The sequence below is a fragment of the Phascolarctos cinereus genome, unplaced genomic scaffold, assembly GCF_003287225.1.
Source record: "Phascolarctos cinereus isolate Bilbo 61053 unplaced genomic scaffold, phaCin_HiC Scaffold_5;HRSCAF=322, whole genome shotgun sequence".
Taxonomy (NCBI): Eukaryota; Metazoa; Chordata; class Mammalia; order Diprotodontia; family Phascolarctidae; genus Phascolarctos; species Phascolarctos cinereus.
Window position 1 is genome coordinate 467,696,457 of NW_027555958.1, and position 18,790 is coordinate 467,715,246.

The 18,790-nt window shown below is 43.6% G+C and overlaps 1 protein-coding gene and 1 long non-coding RNA gene across 13 annotated transcripts in view; one reads left to right on the forward strand and one right to left on the reverse strand.

Annotated features, from left to right (window-relative positions):
* SGIP1 (SH3GL interacting endocytic adaptor 1) overlaps nucleotides 1–18,790 on the forward strand; it is a 299,844-nt gene that overhangs the window by 51,522 nt on the left and 229,532 nt on the right. For 10 of the 12 annotated variants that reach the window (XM_078156704.1, XM_078156693.1, XM_078156695.1 and 7 more), the window contains exon 3: nucleotides 16,861–16,905. In XM_078156704.1, coding sequence (XP_078012830.1) covers nucleotides 16,861–16,905 — 45 coding nt within the window. Of the gene's footprint in view, nucleotides 1–16,129; nucleotides 16,477–16,525; nucleotides 16,612–16,860; nucleotides 16,906–18,790 lie in introns of those variants that run through there. The other 2 variants (XM_078156698.1, XM_078156697.1) reach the window with 2 other exon arrangements.
* On the reverse strand, nucleotides 1,769–15,827 carry LOC144457873 (uncharacterized). Its single transcript, XR_013487464.1, has 2 exons — nucleotides 15,769–15,827; nucleotides 1,769–13,447 (listed from the first exon to the last, which is right to left on the reverse strand). It is a non-coding gene; the product is annotated as an uncharacterized LOC144457873 (long non-coding RNA).

Genomic DNA, 18,790 nt, shown 5'->3' on the forward strand with positions numbered 1-18,790 from the left:
CTACTCTAATCGATCTGATGAAGATTTTGTGGTGTTATTTTTTTTTATCAATCTATTCTTTTCTTCGAGCTGCCTGCATGCCTTCGTTTCTCCATCTTTCAACCATGGATTTAATACCCTCTATTACACAGTGCAATCACTCTTACTATGTGAGTATGACTGGAGGAACAGGTGACGGGGTTTAATATAGATAGAGTCATTGAGGGTGGCTTCCCAAGAAGGGTTAGGTTGACATAATTCACAAAACATTTATTAGCACCTACCACATGCAAAGCATTCTCTTAGATTCTTGGAATGCAATGACCAAAAAAGAGTATTCTGTCAACGTGATTTATTATTATTATTATTCAGTATTCCAGTGGCTTTGCAATTATGGATATGAGACATGGGATACAACAATCTCTGAAGAACTGAAAATGAATCCCCACAGGGAGGTACCTAGTGGCAAGCAAACTTCTGTAAGATCTCCTTGGCCTCAGTTTCCTTGTCTGTAAAATAAGGGGGTAGGACAAGATGGCCCTTGATGTTGTCCCTTCAAGTTCCAGATTGAAAATCCTCTGACACCACTTTGATTTTAGTTCAGGTGAGCAATCCTCCCTTCTCCTCCTGTGTTGCCCGACTTCAGAGCCCACCAATTCCTGAATGCCTTTAGCTCAAGAGCTGACCAATGAACAGAGATATTCTGTATTAGAAAGGGAGTCATGGGAAGAATCCTCGCAAGCCAAGAGGGACCAGATGGAAGCTTCTTGGATTTCAAGCTGATTACTCCTCTGCCTGCCCCAGGGTGCTTCTGGTCAATGTCTGTGCATTGAAGTGGAAAAGGAAGACCCCTTCAAAAGAAAAATGACAGTGCAAATTTCACATCAGCTGAGCATGGGTATATCACATCTTTTAAGATTTTAAACAATCACCACAACAAGAAGATGTGGTACACTTAAGTGTGAATATGACTGTAGTGAAAGGAAAAATTGGTTTCAAAATCCAACCCTGACATTTACTGACTGTGTGACCCTGGTCAAATCACCCTTTCTGAGGTATTATTTCCTCATCTGTAAAATAGACAAATACTTGCAGCATCTTCCTGACAGGACTGTTGTCAGTTATTATTATTTGTAATTACTGGTATTTTAAGCCACTTTAAATTGTAATAAGTAAGCAAGGGGGGCAGTCATAGTGGATAGAGTGCTGGGCCTGGATTCAGAAAGACCTGCGTTCAAATCTGGCCCCAGACACTACTAGCCATGTGACCCTGGACATGTCACTTAACCTCTGTGTCTAGTTTTTTTTTTTCATCTGAAAAATGGGGATAAAATAGTACCTTCTTTCCAGGGTTGTTCTGAGAATAAAACAAGATAATATTTATAAAGCTCTTATTGCCATCACTGGCACAAAAAAAGTTCTATATAAATATTATTATTATTATTATTATTATTATTATTATTATTATTATTATACTCTGACTCCAAATCAACAGTTCATTGTGCTAGACCTTGTATCCATGCTTACCTGTAGTATCCCCCCCACACCCAGCAAGAAATCAGGAAGTTGGGCAAAATTGGTGGTTTGAGGCATTCTTGCAAAGCAGTGGGCATATTGGAAAGAATTCTGGGCATTGAAGTTGTTGGTTCAAAGTCAACATGGCAGGAAGTCTCTGCTTGGCCCTGTACTCTTTAACATTTTTTAACGAATGCTTTGTGTTTCATATGTGAACATTTTGGTTGCTGAAGGGGGGCAGACTTAAGGACACATGACAGCCAAACTGATAAAAATCAACTTGGGAAGTATCTAAGAAAACCTCTTAGTAAGAATATTGAGGAGAGACATTGACGGCTCTGATGAGCAGGTAGAGAACTGTCCTTCAGAGGATGGTACTGAGAAGACCTGGATAAAGGTAATATAACAACTGAGGAAATAATTGACTTTCCCTCAGCCCTTTTGCATGTGATTGTTATAACTAAAAAAAAGTAAATAAAACAACTGGGGACTATGGAAATATTGTGTAAGCACCTCTGCAGAGATACCTCAAAAGAAGGTGGAATCATTCAGTTTCACATCATTAACAGGAGATGATTTACTGCTTATGAGGAGGCAACGATTTGACTCAGAAGCTAAAAACAAGAAGTCATGAGAAGAGATAGCCAGAAGAAGAAACAGGAGAGTAAGCTAAACACAGGAAATATTTGAGGAATCTGGGAACAGAAGACATAGAAGGAGAGACGTGAAGCCACTCCCAGCTATCAAAGGGTGATGTCTTAACTTGCATATGAACTGGATTTAAGTGAGGCGGAGCTGCACAAAGTCATCAGCCTCACTCTCTACCAGGGTCATTGAAGCCCAGTGGCAGGACAAAAGTCAAGATGACTGGCAATGGCCTGGGCATCTTAAATGTCTGACCAAGCTCTAAGTGCCCCACAGCACCTGCTTCAGCCATCTTCATGCAACCAGGTTCAGCAAGCCCTGACACCAGTCCTCCATCAACACTCTGTATATTAACTTACCCAGCCACAGCTGAAACAGGTGACTCTGAAGAGCCTGACTTTCAGTAGTCACCCAGCTGAGATAAATGACCACTGAAAGTCAAATCTTTCAGATATTTTGCTGAGAATCTATTGACTGGGAGAAAAGAGGCACTATTTGATTGGTTTGGGGGGAGAAGGGTTCTTGTCTGCTGAGAGAACTCTTTTTAGCTACTGTGCTGTTTGGAGGACAGATGACTCCTCGTCTCTTGCTGTGTATAGAGTTACCTGAGCATATTCCTCTCTAGAACCATCTGCAAACTGATAGTGGAAACCTTTGAAGGGTGCACTTTTGCCTTAAAGGGTTTGAGAGGTAAAGGTAAGGTTAGAATGACAGGCTTTGTATCTGTTTTGCTATGAGCTGTGCTTATTAGAGAAGAGACTTGGTTTGATAGAAGCTGTTTGGAAAAAGCAGAATCCTATTGAGTGAAGATCTTCCTGGGCTTGTCTGCATTGCCCAGAGAGCCAACGTGAGAAGCTTTGTAATTCTCTGGTTTAAGGGAACTACATGTCACTGACACATGTTTCACCATATAAAAGAATCACACTCTTTCAGCCTACCATTAAGGGTATCTGTGAGCTAAAAGTGCTTATCATTGTTTCATCAGTTAGACGATGACTAGAGGGTGAGTACCCTAGTAGAAAGGTAGCTTTGTCTGGTGTACTCATGTGCCTCTCTAATAAGTTTCTATAAGTGTGTGCCCACTGTCCCTTACCAACCCTACGTGTGCTGGTGGGAGAGTGTGACCCAAGTTACTGATTGCACTGCTGTATTTGGATTATTCTTGCTTTTGCCTTCTGTTGAATTAAAGCAATGACTCCTACTGCTTTTGCCTTTAGTTGATTAATGTTGTGATCATTATCACTTTTGCCTTATCTTTTGTGTTGTATATCTTGACTCAATAGTGTTACTGTTACTGATTGATTTGTATGTAAATGTAACATAACCACATAGCTCAGAAGCTACAGTGGCTTGTAGGAATATATCATCCTTATACCACTGTTGTCCTTAGGATCCTGAGAGAAACTTTTGAGTTGTTGCAGCATGGTCATCCCCTCTGGGGACATCATCTCTACTTGCCAAAGTGGGAGCCTATTGGGGATGAACAGAACAGCCCTAGTTAGGAGAGAGAGCCTGGGGAAAGGTGGGGCTCAGTGCAGCACCCACGCTATACTTGGATAAAACACAGATGGCATGCCCATCACATTTGCAGATTATAGCAAGCTGGGAGGGATAGCTAACTCACCAGATGACAGAGTCAGGATCCAAAAAGATTTTGACGGGTTAGTGTAATGGGCTGAATCTAACAATGGGCTGAATCTAGCAGTATTAAAGTAAATAATGACAAATATAAAATCTTATACTTGTGTACAGAGATCAACTTCACAAATAGAAGATGGGGTATTAGTCATGGCTAGATAACAGTTGTTCTGAAAAATCTCTGGGGATCTGAGTGGATTGCAAGCTCCATATAGATGTGCTGTAGAAACCAAAAGAAGCTACTATAATCTTGGGCTAAGTTAGGAGGGGTATCACTTCTGGGAATAGGGAGGTGATAGCTCCCCTACATTCTGCCCTGGTCAGACTACATCTTTTGTATCGTGTTTAGTTCTGGGCACCATAGTTTAAGAAGGACATTGATGAGCTGGGAGAAAATTCAGAGGAGATGACCAGGATGAAGAAGGATCTTGTGGTCTGATCTATGTGAGGATGGGCTGAAAGACCTTTGTATTTTTAGTCTGGAGAAGACTCAAGAGGGACATGGTAGCTCTCATCAAGTACGGATATGGAAGAAGATCTAGACTTGTCCCATTTGATTCCAGAGGGCAGAAATAACACCAACAGTTGAAAGTTGCAAAGAGATCAATTGAGGCTGGATGTCAGGAAACACTCTTTAATTGTGTGAATTGTCCCAGAGTAGAATAGGCTGCCTTGAGAGAGAGAATGAGTTCCTCCTCCTCCTCTGAAATGTCCAAACACATCTGAACACTTGGCCAAGGTGTTATAGATGGTGTACTTTTTGAATATAGATTGGATTAGATGGCACCTTCCAACTGTCTAGTCCTGTGATTCTGGGAAGGTCAACTAAAATTAAATTATTATTGTTGTTATTGTTTGTCTTTTTATTATTCAAATGATTGAATGGGCAACTAGCTGCAGCTGGTATCATAGCTGCACTGAATAGTGCCCTGAAAGTGAGAAGGAAAGGACTGAAGTTCAATTCTAAATGCCCCACTCCTGCCTGGTTATTTAAACACAACTTCCCCTGAATACTAAAGAGTGAGAAGAATAAAGACCTATACCATATATGTGGGGAAGAGTGGTGGAGACTTCATGGAGTAATGTCAATAAGCTAAGATGAGAAAGTCTTTATAAAAGTCTTAGGCTAGCAGCAGTGAGCTTTCTCATGCATTTCCTTTTGAGGTACACTGCATTTGGCTGGAAAGCATAGTGAATTTGAACCACAGCTATTCAAATGAGATAATTGTAAATCCTTTAGCACAGTGCCTGACACATAGTAAGCATTATATCAGTGTTAGCTGCTATCATCATCATCATCATCATCATCATCATCATCATCATCACTATTGGAGTTTTTGTCATTCTAATTCTCTCACATTGGATGGCTCCATAAAATGGCATCATTGCCACACATATCTCCATGTTGATCTTTTGGGTAGGGGTTAAGACTTCTGTATGCTTTGCAAAAAGAGAGCTTTTCGACTGACTGGGACTCCTTAACATTGAAGAGTCCTTCACACTTGAATTCAGTGGTCTAAGGGAAAACATTTTGGGGTTAGAGATTCTCGCTCCCAGGAAAACATCCCAAGCCAGACAGATTAAAAGAGGAAAGATCTCATCTATACCAAAATATTCATAATCACAGTTTTTGTGATGACAAAAGACTAAAAACAGGCACCCACTGATTGCTTCAGTTTCTTCAACTATAAAATGAAAAGGTTGGACTCAATAGCCTTAAAAGTCCTTCCCGCGCCTCCATGCTTTTGGGAGGGATGGGGGCACATAAATGTAATGAAGTATTATTGTGAAAAATGAAATGAGAAATTCAGAGGAATACAGGAAGACTTCTATGAACTAATATGACAGCAGAACGAGGGAGGCGCTACACAAAATGACTACAATAATGTCAATGGAAAGTGCCCTCGAAGATGGAGAAATTCAGATCAATTGTAATGATCAAACTTGGTCCCAGAGGATAAATCGTGAAAAATACTTTCTTCCTCTTGGCAGAGAGTTAAAGAATGTTGGGAATAGAAGATGGCATATGTTGTCAGACTGGGTCATTTTGTTTGTCAGTTTTGTGGGTTGGTTTAAAAAAAATGTATGTTAGCTGTGCAAAGGGTAGGTTCAGTGGTGGGGCTCAGGGTATGTTGGTAAATGATTGCGGTATAAAAAGTAAAGGGCTTCAATGAAACTAAAGAAAGAAGACCTAGTTTGAATTCCAGTATGCCCGCTTCTAATGCAAAGAGGTGGTCCTTCAGTCTATATGCACAGTGATCTCATTCTGTTCTGCCTCTTCTGGGAGATCACCCCTCCGTCATCTCCACTTGCTCTCATCTTCAATCTCTCCCTGTCAAATGGCTGCTTTCCTACTGCCTACAAACACTTGCCCCCCCATTCCTAACAACAAAACAAAACAAAAACCCCTCACCATTCTCTTCCCCCTCGAACCCGTCCCTCTTTCTAACTTCCCTGTTACTATTGTGAGCATGGCCACCTTCCAAGTCACTCGGGCTCACCACCTAAATGTGTCATCCTCAATTCTTCGCTCTCTCTTGTCCCTATCAGTTGTCAGGACCTGTCTATTCTATCTTCGTGATCTCTCTTGCATATGTCCCTTTCTCTCCTGTGACACCACCACCACACTAGTGCAGACCCTCAACCCTCCTCACCTCACACCTGGACCATTGAAAATGGTCTCTCTGCCTCAAGTCTCTCCCCATTCCCACCCATTCTTCATTGAAATGTTAACTTAATCTTCCTCAAGTGAAGGTCTGACCAGGTCACTCTCTCCTCAGCCCCCTACCCTGACTTCGACAACCTCCAGAATAAAATTTAGATCTCCCATTTGGTTTTTCAAGCCCTCCCTAGCGTGTCCTCTTCCTGCCTCTACAGTGTCCTTAAACCTGACTCCTTTCCATGTATATTGCCAGTGGCCTCCTTGCTGCTCCTCTGACAGGACACTCCATCTCCTTGCTGTGGGTATTTTTATCATCCTTCTCCCTGGCCTGGATTTCTCTCCCTCCTTATCTTTGGCTTCTCTGGCTTCCTTCAAGTCTCTGCTAAAATTCTACCTCCTGCAAGAAGGCATTCCAATCCCCTTTAATTCTACTGCCTGCTTCCCTCTGAGATTATCTCCAGCTCAGCCTGTGTCTGTCTCATCTGTGCAGAGTGTTTGCATATTTTCTTCACTCTTAGACTGAGAGCTTCTTGAGGGCAGGGGCTGTTTTTGTTTTCCTTTTCATCTCCATAGTTACGTACAGTGCCTGGCACACAGTAGGCACTTCATAAATGGTTATGTTGACTTGACTTGTTCATAAGGTCTAGATGGGGACTTCTGAAATAATGTAGTCCAACAGCTTCATTTTATAAATGAGGAAACTGAGTCATACAATCTAGACCTGGAAAGGACCACAAAGGTTGTCTGTCAAGCCCCCCTCATTTCTCAGATGAAGAAACCAAGGCCAGGGGTAGAAAACAATTTGCCCAAGGTCACTCAAGTAGTCCTAGCTGTGTGACTGGGTCTAAAGTTGTTTAACCTCTTTCAGCCTCCATTTTCTTTTCTATAAAATAAGGGCAACAATATTTGTACTACCAACACACAAGAAAGGTTGATAGGAGGAAATGCTTTAAACACATTTAACCTCAGCCTCAGTTTGGTCGTCTGGTAAACCCCTCACAGGGGCTGTTGGAGGTACATATATAAAATCTTAGTTGGTATGTAGATGTATATGTGTGTGTGTATACACACATGCATGCACACATACATATACCTATATACACATGCACATACACATACATGTATAAATATGTATGTATGTATATATATTTACAAACCTTAGATGCCACATAAATGTTAGCAATTATTATTATCACTTTAACTTTTGAGTGCCTCTCTATGTGAGCTATTCATTAATAAGGTAGGAGGTCTAGCTAAACAAAGTTTGCTAAGAATAGATGGTTTCTATGACTCACAACATAGGTGGCATGTGGCTTTCTTAAGGCTCACTTCCTCCCCCAACCATGGAGCAGATTCTTTCCATGACCTTTTTTGACATCACTTAATTTCTTTCCCTTCCTCCCTAACATCTCATTTATTTCTCATTCCTCTCTACACCTGTTTCCCAAACCAAGCAGATGGCTTTCTTTGGGATGTCATTTGAAGAACTGATTTTGGTCTCTGAATGCTTGTGTTGTTTGGAGGAGGAGAGGAGAAAGGGAAGAAGGATGGGTCACCACAAATGCTGTCAGTACTTCCTCCTCCCTGTGCATGGGGGAGGGAGGGGAGGGAAATAAGCATTTACCTAGCGCCTACTATGTGACTGTACTAAGCCCTTTACAATTACTATTTCATTTCATCCTCACAGAAACCCTGAGAGGTAGGTACTATTGTTATCCTCATTTTCTAGTTGAGGAAACTGAGGCAGAGAGGTCAAGTTACATGGCCAGGGTCACATAGCTAGTGTCTGAGGCTAGATTTGAACTCAGATCCTGATTCCAGGCTCGGTGCTCCATCCACCGCACCACCTATCTGGACCCCTGCTCATTCCAGCACCAATCTTGTGGCTGACTTCCTTTGAGAAATTCCACATCTATGCCTCTCTTTCTTTAAAAAAACAACTGGATTTATTTGTTGTTACTTTTTAAGTTCTGAACCGTCTCTTCTTCCCCCCTCCTCACCCCAACCTAGAGAAGTCCACTATTTGACACACTTATAGATATATGTAAAAGCATACTATGCATATTTCAATTTATCAGTTCTTTCTCTAGATATAGACAGCATCATCTTTCACAGTTCCTGCTTCCTTCTGTTGATTACCCTCAGTTTATCCTGTCTCTATTTTGTTTGTCTATAGTTGTTTACCTGTTGTCTTCCCATTAGACTGTGAGCTCCTTGAGAGCAGGGACTGTCTTTTGCCTTTCTTTATATCCCCAGCACTTAGCACAGTGCCTGGCATATAGTAGGCGCTTAATAAATGCTTGTTGACTTTTGATTAGACTTTACAATGCTACAAAAATATAAGCCATTAATATGATTTCATTCTTTCCTTCTGTGTACTCAGGCAGCCAACTTGTGGGCTTGTCTAAAGTGACCAGTGACCTATTTGGTTAAATGGCAGGTTGGTGTGAGGAGAGAGTGCATTTATGGAGCATTTACAATGTGCTCAGCTCTGAGGAAATGAAGATACATAAAGAATTGCATTGCTCAAAGAATATCTATTCTAAAAGAAGAGGACAGAAAATATACAAGAGTGGGGGCCCAGAAGAGGGTTTGGTCTGGGTAGTCACAGGGATGTTGAGTTGCTGTGTTAGGCCATCAACTGACAGGGGATTTCCAAAAGCAATGATACTTTGATTTGATTACTGCAGCCAGAGAAAGAAAAGAAAAGTGGGCAGGTGAGGGTTGAGTGAACAGGCAGATGGGGTGTGAAGGTGACGTGAGGTGGATACCCAGTGATATCAGGAGGGAGAGCGCTAACCATTTGGAGGGAATCCAGAAAAAGGATTCTATAGGAGGGGGCCCCTCAGGCTTGAAAGAAGCCAGGAATTCTAAGGGGCAGAGGGAAGGGCAGCCTAGGTGATGCCTTAGAGATGGCAAATGACATCAGATTTGGGGAACAACAATAACATGTGGGTTAGATATAGACAAGAGGGGGAATAATAGGAAATGTCTGGCAAGGTGATTGTAAGCTCTGGGAAGACAGAGACTCTCTCTTATTTATCTTACTCTCCTCTGACTAGTTTAGCCTATGCCTGTATAGCTCAGAAAAATCTCGGTGGAACTGAAGGCAGAGGTATCTACTCTAGAATTCCCATCCCCTTTAAAATATTATAATCTTGAGGGGTTTTAGGGAAGAAAGTTCCAGGGCCATCTAAGTAGCTGGGAAACCTGTCTTTTGACATGCAGAGGACATCGGATATAAGTACCCTCAGAGAAAGAAGTGGTTTCCATGTCGGTCTTCCTGGTTTGTTTGGTCCTGTGGGTGTTTAAAAAAAAAAAAAGAATCTTTTTTATTATCTTCCCTTTTAGCTCTAGCTACTTTTAGTAATCCTTGGCTTTCTCAGTGGGAACAAATGTCGAGTTACTAAAGATGAAAGGGAGCTCTCCATTATCGGCACTAAATAAATATCAGTCCTAATGAGAAAAGGAACAAGTGAGGATGGGCAGAGTACACGCTTCAACAAGAATTCCACAGACTCTGCTAGGCAGGGAGGGAGGTAAGAAAAAGAAGGAACAATTCAAGTCCCTGCCCTTGAGGACCTTACAGTCTATGAGATGAGAGGGCGAGCAGAGCTCTAACTGGGATGGACAGATTAATGCTTTGTCACAGGATGCACAAGCTCAGAGGGCTTAGACATTGAAAACAGTGATGTTAAAAGACTGTCCAGTTTCTGAGTGTTACGTTCACCTTTGACAGATCCTGCACTCCTTCAGCAGGGTAGAAACCACTGAGCCTAATTAGCCCTGAGATTGCAAGAATAATCAGTTCATGTGGGAAGCTTCCAAGTGGTAAGCCTCCTCACCAGCACCTCCTCCAGGTCAGCTCCTCCCTAGTCCTGCCTCATCCACAGCTCCTTGGTGGGACCCTCCCTTGGAGTGGTCTTTCAGGGTCCCAAGGTCTCTATCTCCCTTCCCTCATTGGCAGGGGAATGGGAATGGGCCAATGACCCATATTCACCTTTCTCTTTTTTTTTTTTTAATTTTCTATTTAGCTCAGTTCTTTTCATCAGGAATGCTTGAAAGTCCTCTATTTCACTGAATGACCATTTTTTCCCCTGAAGGATTATACTCAGTTTTGCTGGATAGGTGATTCTTGGTTGTAATCCTATCTCCTTTGCCCTCCAGAATATTATGTTCCATGCCCTGTGGTCCTTTAATGTAGAAGCTGCTAAATCTTGTGTTATCCTGATTGTGTTTCCACAGTACTTGAACTGTTTCCTTCTGGCACCTTGTAATATTTTCTCCTTGACCTGGGAACTCTGGAATTTGGCTACAATATTCCTAGGAGTTTTCCTTTGGGGATCTCTTTCAGGGGGAGATCGGTGGATTCTTTCAATTTCTATTTTGCCCTCTGGTTCTACTATATCAGGGCAGTTTTCCTTGATAATTTCTTGAAACATGATGTCTAGGCTCTTTTTTTGATCATGGCTTTCAGATAGTCCAGTAATTTTAAAATTCTCTCTCCAGGATCTATTTTCCAGGTCAGTTGTTTTTCCAATGAGATATTTCACATTTCATTCTTTTGGATTTGTTTTACAATATCTTGATTTCTCATAAAGTCACTAGCTTCCAATTGGTCTATTCTAATTTTTAAGGAAGTATTTTCTTCAGTAATCTTTTGGACTTCCTTTTCCATTTGGCCAATTTTTCTTTTTAGAGCATTCTTCTCCTCATTGGCTTTTTGGACCTCTTTTGCCATTTGGGTTAGGCTATTTTTTAAGGTGTTATTTTCTTCAGTACTTTTCTGGGTCTCCTTTAGCAAGCTGTTGATTTGTTTTTCATGATTTTCTTGCATCAGTCTCATTTCTCTTCCCAGTTTTTCCTCTACTTCCCTTACTTGCTTCTCAAAATCCCTTTTGAGCTCTTCCAAGGCCTGGGACTGATTCCTATTTTTTCTTGGAGGCTTTGGATGTAGGAGCTTTGATTTTGTGGTCTTCTTCTGGTGGTATATTTTGATCTTCTTTTTCACCAAAGTAAGATAATATAGTCTGACTCTTTTTGCGCTGCTCGCTCATGATGCCGGCCAATTACTTGAGTTTTAAACGCTTTGTTGAGGTAAGAGTCTGCTTCCAGTGTGGAGAATGTACTGTCCCAAGCTTCAGGGGTTGGTATAGCTGTTTTCAGAGATACTTGTAGGGACCTGTAAATTTTCAGTTCTTCCAAGGTGGTATGATAAGGGGCGAGGTGTTTACTCCTTTCCTGGCCTGTGACCACAAGTAGTCCTTTCTGTCCTGTAACTGTGAGGAGGGGCTCCTCTTCACAGCCACTATAAGCTCCTCTATGCCAGCACTCCTCCTCACCCCAGCACCGCCACCCAGAACTGTGGCCCAGATTCCACACACGGGCAAAGCAAGAGATTCCTGCCTCAGCACTGGCAAAGAGATCCCTGCAATCCCCCTCTGATCAGCCACTGGATTCCCCCTCAGTCTGTGGGCCAGAAGCTGGGGAAGCAGCTGCCCCCCCAGGAGCAGGCTCTTGGGGAATGGAGCTGAGACCCCGCCTTCCTCTCTGACCACCAACAGAAACAGACTTTTCCCACTGACCTTCTAAGTTGTCTTTGGCATTGGTGGATTGAGGAGTCTGGAAACCTCCACAGCTGCCCGTGATTCAGTTCTCTGAGGCCTGCTCTAGGTTTGCTGCGGCCTGCGTGCCCATCCAGGTTTTCTTGGGCTGGAAATTGGTTTCACTCCATCTTTTTGTGGGTTCTGCTGCTTCAGAATTTGTTTAGAGCCATTTTTTAAGAGTATTTGGAGGGGTTTGGGGGAGAGCTCAAGCAAGTCACTGCTTTCACTCCGCCATCTTGGCTCCGCCCCACCATAGTCTCCTTTCTCACTCACCTGAATGTATCTTAATTGTTCTTATTCAGTCATGCCTGAGTCTTTGTGACCGCATTTGGAGTTTTCTTGGCAGAAATAACGGAACAGTTTGTCATTTCCTTCTCCAGCTCATTTTACAAATGAGGAAACTGAGGCAACAGGGTTAAATGACTTGCCCAGGGTCACACAGTAAGTGTCTGAGGCCAGATTTGAACTCTGGAAGATCAGTCTTCCTGAGTCCAGGCTCAGTACTCTATCCATTGTACCACCTAGCTGCCCCAGGTGTTGTAATTACTTCCTTAATTGTTTTTACATCATGATTTACACAGTTCATTTGGGGGTGCATTTTGTAATAGGCTTTCAAGTCAAGTTCTGACTGGTGATAAAAAATTGATTTGAGAAGTACAGCAGACCATAGAATTTTTTTTAATAGAATAAACATTTCTGGTGGGGAGGCAGCAGCATCAGAGAAGGCCAAAGTTACAATCTAAATTATTGTCTGAGGGAGGATTTGAACCCAGATCTCCCTGAATCTAGGTCCAACACACTCTCTTCTGCCCCGTCTTGCATTCCTTGTCTTTGATCCTCATGACAAGATGTGAGGTGAGTAGGGCTGTCTTTCTGGCAACAGAATAGAAAGAGGTAAGCCTGGCTGTGTCTGGCTTTAGCTCCGCAGGTCTATGAAAAGGCTTCTCTCTCCTCATCCCTTCCTTCTTTCCTTTCAGTGGCATCAAGGAGAAGGCCTTGGGCTTAGATGCACTTCTAAGATGGTGGATGTAAAAGCAGAGGCACCTGAGGGGCCACAAAGTCCAATCCCTTCACTTTACAGGTTATGAAACCGACATCAGTAAAGATGAAGACCTAGTCATTGCCTAGGGGTGGGAATTGAACCCAGGTCCTTGACTCCAGAACCATAATTCTTCACATTCTCCTGTACTGGTTTCTTCCCAAAGATAACATGACAGCCCTGAGGACAGGGGTGAAGTATTTCTTCCTTCCCTCAAACGGTGCCTGGCACATAGTAGAAACTTCATAGATGCTTGATGATGGATTAATTGCGTGATCAGGCAGGCCTGGCTTCAAAGTCGACTTCTGACATTTTCTAGTTGTGTGGCCATGTCAAAAACTTCCTGAGTCTCAGTTGCCCCATCTGTAAAATAGGAATAATAATACCCACAGTAGCTAGAATGCTTTGCAAGATTTAAAAGGCCAGCTGTTAATATGATTATTATGTGTTTAATTATATTATATAATTCAATCATAATTATATGTTGTATATAATAATTATATAATTATGATGTTTTTATTATATATATATATTATATATATATATATATATATATATATATATATATATATATATATATATATATATATATATATATATATGCAATACCTCTACCCAGGTCCTGCATGGGTACCTACCCCTTCCTTACCCATGTACCTACCCATGTACTTCAAGTTGGTTTCAAAGTCCCTGAGAAGCATTTCTATTTAGCATTTGTCTTTCCTTCCTGACAATCTCTAATGAGATCATGTAGAACATGCTTTACAAACTGTAAAGTGCCTTACAGAAGTCACTGACCATTATTATTTCCTCTCAAATTGTGACTGAGGGGGAAAGGAGAGGTCATATTTCTAAAGCACTTTACAATTCACAAAGCACTTTTCTCACAACTGTCTTGTGAGCTCAAGTGGAGAGAAAACTGGTACCAGAAACTCCTACATTCAAATTCTGCCTCAGATGTTAACTAGCGATGTGACCACAGGCAAGTTATATTTTATTGCCCAGCCTCAGTTTCCTCATCTGTAAAATTGGAAGAATAATAGCACCTACTTTATAGAGTTTTTATGAGAATTAAATGAGCTTAATGTAAGCAAGCCTCACCTTTCTATACCTATAGATGCACCTGTTGTCTCCCCATAGAATGTAAGCTACCTATAGGCAAGAACTGTTTCACCCTGTCTTTATGTCTCTAGTGCCTCAGACATAGCAAGGTGTTAAGTAAAAGGTTTGTTGATTGAGACTACATAAGTGAGAGCTATTGGGTTGTTTGGGGCTTTTTGTTTTATTTTGTTTTGGGTTTTTTTGGAGGGACTTCTGGTTTCATCAGTACAGGGAACTTCTAAAAACAGACCCTCCTTCTACCCAGGCCAATTTGCACCTGCTCTGCAACTTAAAACCTTAATGAGACGCCTGGCACACAAGAAGATTAAAGTGACTGGCCCAGATTTACACCACCAATCAGTGTCAGAAGCTGGACTCAAACCCGGGCCTTTCTCATGCTAACCTCAAAACTAGAGGTGTCAGACTCGCAGCCTCACCCTCCAGGCAAAACTGGTTCATGGTCCGCACCAGATTAAAATGTGACGGGGTGCTATTAAACAATACAAATAAAAATACAGCACAACACATAATGTTCACTTATGGTTTTCTAAGCCAGCATGCGGCTGGCAGGAATTCTTTTCTCTAAACCATGCTGGCTCAAAATTAACATTGTGATACAAATTTTAATTCAGTCCATTTTACAAATGAGGAAATTGAGGGCCAAGAAGCAAAGTGACTTGCCCAGGGTCACCCAGCTAGGCTGTGCCAGAGCTTGAACCTGGGACTTTGACTCTTGAGCCAGAGCTCTTCCAAACAGCCCAAAGTGCCTCTCCAAGCAGAAGGGCACCAAACCTTGGATTCTCACAGGAATCTTAGACATCAGAGACCAAACCAGTTTCCCTCATTTATGCATGAGGCGATTGAGTTCCGAGGCAGTTAGTTTAAGGAAGCAAGTGACAGAAGCAAGGTTTGAACTCAAGTCCTCTTACTGCACAGCTCTTTCCAGGATGGCACCATCCATCCTCCTACTTTTCCATCTCTATAAGCAGCCATATTATGGGTGGACAAAGTCTCTCATGAACTGCACAGCGGGAAGCCAGCTAGTACCTATTCAAGCAGAAAGGCTCCCATAGCCCCTTGGGGAGATGATCCTCTCTGCTGAGCTCGGGGAGGGCTGAGCATGACTCCAGGCAGGAGAGGGAGGCAAGGTACAGGCTGCCAGGCAAGTGGCCTCCACCTGGGGCTGCAGCAACCCTGCACCCAGGAAAACTTGCCCCCACTCTCTTTGCTTCTTAAAAATGTTCACCCCCTGTATTTTAAATTTTCATTTATATTTTCGATTAGCAAGCATATTTTCTCTCTCTCTCTCTCTCTCTCTCTCTCTCTCTCTCTCTCTCTCTCTCTCTCTCTCTCTCTCTCTCTCTCTCTCTCTCTCTCTCTCTCTCTCTCTCTCTCTCTCTCTCCCTCTCTCCCTCTCTCCGCCTCCCCCCCCCCGACTGAAAAGAAAAACAGAACTCCTGTCACATATTTCTAGTCGGGTCAAACCAAACATCCCCACGTTGGGCATGCCCACTTTCCAGGACAGGGGGCTTGGCATGGGCAGCTTTCCCAGACGAAGGATGATGTTAGGAACTAGTGCCCACCTTCCCCAAAGAAGGGCAGCGAGTCACACGGGGGAGGGGGAGGCTCTCTCTCTTGCTGCGCAGAAGGCATCCGTGCAAGGCTGCCCAGCGGCTTCAGTTGGGCTCCGTCTCTCTACGGCTTTGCCCTGCCCCCTCCCACATGACCTCCAGCCCGGTCAGGCTGATCTCGGCGGGGTCTCCTTTTGTTTCTTTGTGTCCAGGACAATCCCCTGCCGCTTTGCAGGACTCAATGGCCAGGCCCGCTCTGTCCTAGACAGCCTGGTGGAGATTTCTTCTGCATCATCCTTTGGGTTGCCTGGGGTGGGGAGAATATTTGTTGATGAAGTGACGTCAGCTGGATTGATTCTCTCTTGGATAGCTGGGGAGAGGCAAAAGCGGCCAGCACCCTGGTCCAGCCAGGTCGCACTCTCCCCTCTCTCCTCTCTCACCGCTGTGCGTGATGGGGTGGGGGGCCACCCCAGCTGCTGCCATCTGGAATGCCTCCTCGCAAGGAGCCGCAGGGATGGGGTCTCTGGTTGGGCTCCTCAAAGTCCCGGGCTACTGCTCGCACTGATCCAGAGCTGCCCTTTGCAGGAATGGTCCCTCCCAGAGCTGCCCAGAGCCCCCACCCCTGCCTGACAGAGCCTGATAATTAATCCCCTCGCCTTCACTCGGTTGCTTCAATAGGATTAGAGAGGCTGCGGGGGCAGTGAGGGAAGTGCGTCACAGGTAGGAGCAGGGTTGTATGTTTGGTGAAAGCCTGGGGGGCGGGGGGAGCACAGAGGATGGGGCTGAGAAATAGGTTCTTGTGTGTTCTCCAGGGGTATTGTGTCAGGAGATGCGAGCTGGCTACCATGTGACAAGGTACAGGGAGGAAGGGATTGGCTCAGCTCTTGGCAGGCGTGTGAGCTCAGCGAGCTCTCCCTTTCTCTCCCAAGCATCTTCCTGCCATCCTCTAGGTGGTACGGGGCAGCCGCATCCGTGGCCTGCCGTTCGCTTTGAGGCTTCGCTCTGCTTGGGGTCCAGCTCCTCTCCGCCAGCAGTGGGGGGTTGGGGGTGGGGGGAGGGGGACCCGACTGGTAACCAGGATCCTATTTTCCCGTGTTTTTCCAGGCTCCTTGGAAATTGAGGAATGCGATTCTGCCACCATGATGGAAGGTAGGTGATGCCCCTGCCCCGTTCCCTGGGATAGCTCCCCAGGCCCGTGATTGCCTGGGATGTTTGGGACCCGTGGTGCTAAGTGAAACCAGTGTGCAAATGGGGCTCCTTCCCGGGATCTGTTTGCAGCCTCTTGCCAGGCTCCAGCGCTGCATATGCACTTGCAGCAGACCGGAGGCAGATTCAGGAATCAGACCACAGGGCTTCTCCTTAGCTGGGAACACACAGATTTTTCCCCCCGCCCCCCCCATTTCCTGGACCAGAGAGAGAAAAATCCCTGAAGTCTTCCCAGGGATGTGAGCTCACAGGGGAAAGAGCTTGCTGAGCAAATAAGTTGGGAGAGAGAAGGTGTTTTATTTTATTTTTTTTCTGGGCTGGTCTCCTTGGGCTCTCTTGATTAATCATTTACAATGGAAACTCATTTTCTGAATTCAGCATTAGCCAAGAGAGGTCATTGACAAAGTTACCCACATGGTGACCTGTCTTTTTTCAGACTAATTTTTTTTTCTTAAAAAACAAACAAACAAAAACTCTGAATCAGACTGGACAGTTTTTTTTCTCCCTCTGCATTTGAGTCCCTTTTTTCAAGAGTAAAGCTATGTTTCAGTTGACTGATTCTGGACCTGAGAAACCCACTACAGTTGGGGTATGGTTGACTGTCTCTCCCTTTTGCAACATTTGACCAAAAATCTCTGGATTAAAATGGGAAACTGGAAAGAAACAGTGAGGCTACTCAGCTCTTTAAAGATCTGACAGTATTCCGAAGCTCCAAATGCTCTCCAGTTCCAAGCCCCATTTTGCTGCACCAATGCTTATTAACCCTGTGAAATCAGCCTTCTGTCAGTCATGAAAAGACAACTCCCCGCTGATGCTGACAAGCTAGGTATTTAGTGGAAAGAGGAACTTTTTTGCCTGTGTGGATGCATTATGAACTATATAATGCTCTATTTAATTGTCATTTCATCCCTGAGAGAGTAACAGCCCGAGGACACCTTTAAAACCCGCACAACCATTAAGCTGATGGAGAAATAAACAGACTGCCTAGAGCTGGCTTTGATTTTTTTTGTCCCCATCTCTCTCCCTTTTCACACAAGAGAATGATGCAAAAGTGTTGGCCTTCTCCACAATGACAGGCAGAATTGATGTCCCCAGCCTACATTTTACCATTGCAGAAGAGAATGCATTATTCTCAAATCAGCCAGGAACCTGGGGTGGGAGTGGGGGGGAACATTTCTCTATTGGGCAAAATTCTGATGGAGAGGGTTAAAATGTTTCTCAGAAACTCCCCTACATGTAAATTAAGGAGCTAATGGTGACATTTTAACTCAAATAGCACATGCCTATTTGGCCAAAATTTAATTTCTTTTGATCTAGTGGTTATATTGTAATATATGTGTGTGTCTGTGTATTGCTAATGTTCCTTACATGAAGGAAGAATCATTGAGTCATGGCATTCCGATTTTGAGGGGGGAGTTAATAATTTATTTAAAAGAGTGATTCTATGTGATTTCATGATGGAGCCTGGTTTCCTTTGCAAAGACCTCTGAAGCCAGCTTTTTTGACATAGGTCTAACAAATCAGATTTGCTGAGATGTGAGATTCAGTCAGCTCCATGAACTCAGAATGGAGCTAAGCTTTTGATGGCAAGGTGAAAGCTCCTTCTTCCACTCTCCAGTTCAAGGACCCCTTGAATACCAGCGTCTCATGGGGAATTCTTCCTTCTCCCCCTCGTGGAAACATGCCTGCTGTGCTCTTTCTGGTTTGCTTTGAATCTTGCTCTGCAAAGTTAATGTGTACCCTTTGACTAGCGGTTTTAGTAGACTAGGTAGGAAGAATGTGGGACTCGAGCTAGTGACATGGCTTGGCACCACTGCTGAGCCCCGGT